Source organism: Ceratosolen solmsi, unplaced genomic scaffold (genome assembly GCF_000503995.2).
Source record: "Ceratosolen solmsi marchali unplaced genomic scaffold, CerSol_1.0 scaffold1, whole genome shotgun sequence".
Classification (NCBI taxonomy): domain Eukaryota; kingdom Metazoa; phylum Arthropoda; class Insecta; order Hymenoptera; family Agaonidae; genus Ceratosolen; species Ceratosolen solmsi.
The window spans coordinates 14,052,930-14,059,453 of NW_011948415.1; the positions used below are offsets into that span (position 1 = coordinate 14,052,930).

At 31.4% G+C, this 6,524-nt stretch overlaps 1 protein-coding gene across 1 annotated transcript; it reads right to left on the minus strand.

Annotated features, from left to right (window-relative positions):
* Positions 1 to 517: 517 nt before the first annotated feature.
* LOC105368947 (protein Fer3) lies at positions 518 to 6,197 on the minus strand. The gene is made up of 4 exons (XM_011508136.1): positions 5,900 to 6,197; positions 4,885 to 5,048; positions 1,879 to 2,038; positions 518 to 725 (listed from the first exon to the last, which is right to left on the minus strand). The coding sequence occupies exons 1-4, from the start codon at positions 5,939 to 5,941 to the stop codon at positions 570 to 572; spliced, it is 522 nt and encodes a 173-aa protein (XP_011506438.1). The 5' UTR covers positions 5,942 to 6,197; the 3' UTR covers positions 518 to 569.
* Between the last annotated feature and the right edge of the window lie 327 nt (positions 6,198 to 6,524).

Genomic DNA, 6,524 nt, shown 5'->3' on the forward strand with positions numbered 1-6,524 from the left:
AGTGCATTTTACTTGAAAACAACAAATTTTGTATTTTAAAACTTTGATTTAGTGACAGGCGTGATTCATTGGTACAATAAAGCTATGTTATTGGGTGGTAAGTGTACGGGGCGTGGGAGGGGAGATAGATGCTGTACACACTCGTGTCTGCATGCTCCCACGTTATACTTTAATTTATAAGAATTATGAGGTAAAATATGTTTGTATGCTTCTGTAATAAGAGCATAATATACTATTTTATGAGTATAAGTGATGAAATATTCGTGTTCATCATGGCAAGAGTTACCTGTTATGCACGAAATTTTTACAAGTTTTTAGTAACACGTGCATGTTACAGTTAGCAGTTATGCCAACTCAACGTAATATAAACCAGTTGGGCAGGTTGTTTAGTTATGTACCAAACAGCACCTTTTTTTTTTTTTTTTTTTTTTTGTTTTTTTTGTTTTTTTTGTTTTTTTCCACACACACACACTTTTTAAAGATGTCTAGAGTAAATTTTAACTGATATATAATTAGACGTGGCTATTATTCATTCCTCGGAATGCGCGAAACTTGTATTGCTTTGTTTTTTAACTTGTGGGTAGATAATATTCCCTGGGTATGTAGTCAGGCTTGGGACTGTTGGGCTCTATGCCCAGAAGTTCGCCCATGAACGCGATGTATGTTATAGCCAGACGAAGTGTCTCGATTCTCGACAGTCGCTTCTCGTAGGCAAATGTCGGCACCTGCGTAAGTAAAAACATTAGCTCTATGATAGATTATTTAATGTAGCACTTTTATCCGACATTATACACATACATAATCCTTTCATTAATTAATGCCATTTATTTAGGCGATTTTCACGATTTGTTACATGTTTAGGTTATTATTTAGGTTATTTAGGTTATTTAGTCTTTTTCTTTTTGCTCTTCATTTCTTTAATAAGATGCGTAAATGAAGGAGTTCTATATATCTTGTACATTCATTTTTATCTGTAAAATAAACTTTTCTGTAAAATCTTATAAAATTGAGTGCATACGTGACGAGTACGTTAGGAGGGTAAAATTAATCTATTTTTATAGAATATTATTTAAGAAATTTAATCGAAAATCATTTAATGCTTATATATTACGTACAATAATCAATGAGAATTCCTTTGCATTTAAGAGAGCGTCGAAGAACCGTAGAAAGTTAAAAGAAAAAAAAATTGTTATTACGTACAGTCATTGTTTTGTTATTGGAGATTTGTAACACCGAGTCATATGAAATATAAATATTGTAATCTTGAGGTACAAATTTTTTATACATTTTGTGCTACGCACAATGAATTTGTTTGAATGCTTAAAACTACATTAATTAATTACTACACTTATTTCAGAATATTATAATATTTTTGTGTATCATCGACCATCTTGTTTGTATTTTTATTTGTAAGCTTCTTATGTGTTTCTGACCATACACACACACGCACGCACGCGCGCGCGCGCGCGCGCCCACACACACACACATGCATATGTATATAATGTAATATAATCATTTCAAAATTCTATAATAATACAAATAAAAATTTAATATATTTTCTTTTATGTTACGCAATGAGGCAAACAATAATTTTTAATTAGCCATTGATAATTAATTAAAAATGTAAGCGTCTACGTGTACAGGACGATGCATAGCCATTTTTCAATGAGTGCAACCGTACATTTATTTATAAAAATAATTTATTTATAAAAATTTGCCAGTTTACTATTCGATGAATTAACTTTCTTCAATAAATCAATTTTTTTCTTTTTTTTTTATGACATCTTTTTCAAACAATTTTTTTTATTTATAAAATTAACATGCGCGCGCATACACACACACACACACACACACACACACACAAATTAGTAAAACTACCTTTCGTCGCAGCTTATCAAAAGCTTCATTTAAGTTGAACATTCTGCGTCTTTCACGAATGTTTGCAGCTCTTCTTTGCGAAACCGTCGCTACCCTTCGCCTCGGTTTTTTTGTTGTCGATGAAGGAACATTCGACGAACGTCCATTTTGCGTGAACCTGCTAGAAATTTAAAAGAATTATATCAAATTAATAATCCCTTAGATATTTTATCAATAATTGTAATATTTGCTAAATGATTTATTAAATATTTATAAATGTAAGAAAATGTACATTGTCCGAGTATAATATTATAAGTATTTAAAGTGTAAAAAACAATTATAATATACGAATAAATATAACTTTACGTTTATAATAATCACTTGTGAATATGGAAAAATCAAACTTCCTTCAATATAAGAGAATAATTTTTTTGTCATTACAACTGATTTGTACAAGCTTCTGTCTGCAAAATTCTATTCTTTTATTAAATCTATTACTATTAACCAAATTTTCGACAATGTTCGTAAAATTTGGTACTTAACACTGTTTATTTATATTTAACGCTGGTTACACATAATTCAGCAGCAATTGCATGGCATTGTCGGCTATCGTTTAAAAAAATCTAGCAAATTAAACGTATCAAGTAACGTCACATTAAATTATTGCACCTTATTAATTTAAAGCAATAAGATTAGACCTTATTAATTGTGTTTTTATATATAATTTATGATAAATAATCTCACATAAATATTAATACGAGTAGTTAAAATATTTTGCTTTTGAAAGGAAAACTGCTAAATATCATAAAAAACAATTTACTTTATCTACCAATTCAAACTAATGAGTTAAAATCTTATCTTCAAAGATAAGACTGATATTTCTACGAAATTTGATCAATGTAACTATTTTTTAATGTACTATTTACTACGAAGAAACAATACTTATTATATATATATATATATATATGAAATACAAGGGAAACAGTAATTTTACAAATTATTGTAAACACATAAAAATATCTTCAATTATAAAATTTATCTTCATAATTACGTATAGCAAATTGGCAATTAACATAATTGTGAGTAAAAAGTGCGCTGAAATTCAAAAATTTTCAAAATAAATTATATAATAAACAGAGTAATTGCAATATTCTCGTCCATTGAAATCATAATATTTATATTATAAATCTAATTATTTTAAACGTTTTTTAAAAGAGGAAATAAAATATTTTTAACTTATTAAAATGTATTTATCAGCATTAAGTCCTGGGCAATAAATATTATAGATTAGTTTTTGATAGAAAACTCGAAACAACCAAATAAAACTTAATCTATTACATATATTTGTTAAGCAAAATTTATTGCAAAATATAGCTCTTCATGAATACAAATTTTAGAAACATATTTTATGAAATAACATTTTTTTTTTTTTTTTTCAAATAAATACTGACGAATGTTAAACGTTTGAATCTATGGAAATAAATTTGACTGTTATTGCTCATCTAGTCAGTTTTTTATGTCAATTTATTTATTCTAGTAATTATTTCAAAATATAGTTAATTGCTACGTGAGATTTAATTATTAGCCAACAGATAATTAATTATATTATTTAATTTGATTGAGTAAAATACATGTATTATAATTTTACTATTAACGAGGTACATTAATCTTCGCATTTTGTACTAGACAATTTAATTAGAATTATAAAAAAAAAACTATAAAAAAAATTGTAATTTTGAATTTTCAAGATTTTGTAATTTTGTAGAGTATTTAATTTTTCAGATCTTATCAATATATTAGTAACTTTCTAATAATAATTTTTTAATATAAATTTGATACAAGTGAATACTTGTATCTATTTTCATATGATTTTTCATCACAGATATTACTGTATTTGCTTAACTTTTTAACATAAATACGACAATGATTTTAAAATATTTTTTTCCATCGAATCAAATTAGTTATTATTTAAAATTGTTTTTAAAGTTTAATGTTATTTTATTGTTTGATATAATTACGAAAGGGTATTTAAATTACTTTCATTAATGTTTACAGAATTTCGATAAGCTCCTTTTTGATTAAATATTTGTCGAATAATTCGCAAATATTCATACAAATACAATAATATTAGTAATAATTTTAAAAAATTTTCTATGCCAGAATGAATTGCGTTTAATAGTAAAAATATATTATGATAACATTTAAAAATTTCATATACCGTGCAAATTAGTATTACGTCAGAATATTTGATTTTCCCAATAGGATGTAAGGTTTAATATCTTTACCTCATAGCTTGAAATTTGAATAGATTTTTTTTTTTTTTTTTTTTTTTTTTTTTTTTTTTTATATATTAACGTAAATACACTGATAACAGTAATATATATATTTACTTATAAATAAATTTTTATTTACTTCTACGTCCAGTTGAATACTTCAATTTTAATGTATTATAGGCTGTATTGGGTATCGCGTTTTCACAAAAGGTAAAATAAAATTCGCACTCATGTGTAATAAACAATATACCATACAAAATTTGTATCTTCATTGCTAATTAACGATTACGATAAACTTTTATAATAAATTTACTTGTAACTTATATAATATGCATGGCATTAGTATTATTATTGTCCATTCATATAATATTTTAGTTTATTACGTTTATGTAACTAGAATATCATCTCAAACGAAAAGTACAGTTGTAGCAATTTTATTGTCGCCCTTAAAATATAAATTATCGGCAAATACAAAGAACTGGCGTGTTTCAATATTCAATTTCTATTCGGAAATAATTATGTGTGGTTGTAAGCAGCCGAGATGAATTCGTATGTCACGGCCATTGAACAATCGAGAAACGTCGAAATAATTACACGACCGTTCGCACTGCGTCGAATAATTCGATTTGTACGTTCGAGCGACATGAGAGGAGGAGTGAGGAAAGTAAATCCAAACGTCGTCTTGTGCACAAAACCAAGGAGCTTACCCACACATAGACCGTAGATGCGATCAATCGAATAATCGTGTCCTCACCTTTGGTGCAGCAGTGCGCAGGGTTGTCTGTAAAGTCCGTGTTCGTTGACGTGCGGGTGGGTGGGGGGCGGGGCCGCCGGATATAAAACCGAACTGTCCCACATGGGGTAGCCGCCTATGTCGTTACCAACGTACTGGGACATCTCCGAGGTCGTCGTTATTGCCTGTATCATGTCAAAAAATTGTTTAACGACGAAAATCGTCTCGCTCCTCCTGGCCCTTGGTTATTTCAATGAATTTGTGTGCGTGCGCGTGTGCGTGTGTGCGTGTAGTTCGAAAAGAAACAAAATGAAGGAGATTGTATGAATTTCAAAAGAATCGTTTTACAACTGTTCAATCAATATTTTTTATCAATTTGGTTTTTTTTTTTTTTTATACTAGACGATTGTTGCTAGGCGTGAAAATTTGTCTTGCATAATTATCAATATTGATAAGAGCAAATAAACTTAGCGTAATAATCGGAAACGAAACGCGCTCGTGAAATCCGTCGGCACCCGGCACACGAATATGTCTAACGAGGCCACGGATTCCTTTACCTTAGCCGCACTCTAGAAATAATACGCACAATTTATAATTATCAAAGCGTTGTTTATTTGATAAATCAGTCTAGATATGAGTCGCGTCAGTCTTCTTGTAAAGCTATTCAACTCTTCCCCTTTTAATACGAAATTTCTTACGCGTTCGAATAGAATGCGCGCCCGCGCAAACACACAAATTGGCTACAAAAAGTGAAAACAACACGAAATTTTCACGGCCCGTAAGGCCTGGATTAAAAATAATACGCCAAGTGACAATATAATTCGTGTAATTAAGTTCAGCTAATAGACGATGTGGCCACAACGACATCACCGCGTCAAAGAAGACATAATAAGTAGGAATTAGAACGCGGCTTCGAGGAAGATAGAAACATGTACACAACATCGTCCAACCAAATACACTCCACTTGGTTATTAAGCCATTAGCGTGCTGCACTCGGTGGCACTCGCCAGGTAGGCAGTAACAATTCATCACTTACTTGATTTCCGTTTATTTCCCAGAGTGGCTCTGAGTAGCTCATATCCCGTCCTTAGGTTGATGTCCGGCTAATCACTAGTCGATTAAATGGACTAGGGGATTGTCGAATTGCCGGAGGTTGGGATTACGCGAGACGCCGATCGTCGCAATTTCAGCACTCATCCGCGCTCCGTCGAGTACTACCCGCAAATGTTTTGACGACGTAGCCGAGCGGATCCGTGCCCGGCGGGGTTGGTACGAGGGAGACATCGTGAACTTTAGTGGTGGACACGCCCCTTCATTCGATAACTTTGCCCACTTTAACGTAATCCTCCTTCTCCTCATCCTCCTCCTCCTCGCCACGGCGTCATCATCATCCCCCACCCCGTCGACGATTCTCAGCCCCGGCGTCGTGGCTACCCCACCCGCGGATTTTTTTCTTCATCTTCGTTTCATTTTTTTTCCTCTTTTTTTTTCTTTTCTTTATTTGTTTTTTGTTTTTTACATCGTTCGCTTCCCGGATTCCAAGACAAGTCGGTAATCTGCCAATGTGCCGGTAATGCCACGCTTAGCGACTAGTCTCACCTTCTTTAGCAAATAATATCCTTCCTATTGCTGTATCCCTCCAATCGCATCATCATCTCCAT

Bases quoted from the DNA above. Each gene is read 5' to 3' on its own strand.
- LOC105368947 (XM_011508136.1), bottom strand. From the start codon at position 5,941: ATGAGCTACTCAGAGCCACTCTGGGAAATAAACGGAAATCAA. The intron at 2,039-4,884 runs GTGAGGACACGA...TTAAATTTCTAG, and splicing joins TGCGCACTGCTGCACCAAAG to CAGGTTCACGCAAAATGGAC. The intron at 726-1,878 runs GTAGTTTTACTA...TTACTTACGCAG, and splicing joins TTGATAAGCTGCGACGAAAG to GTGCCGACATTTGCCTACGA.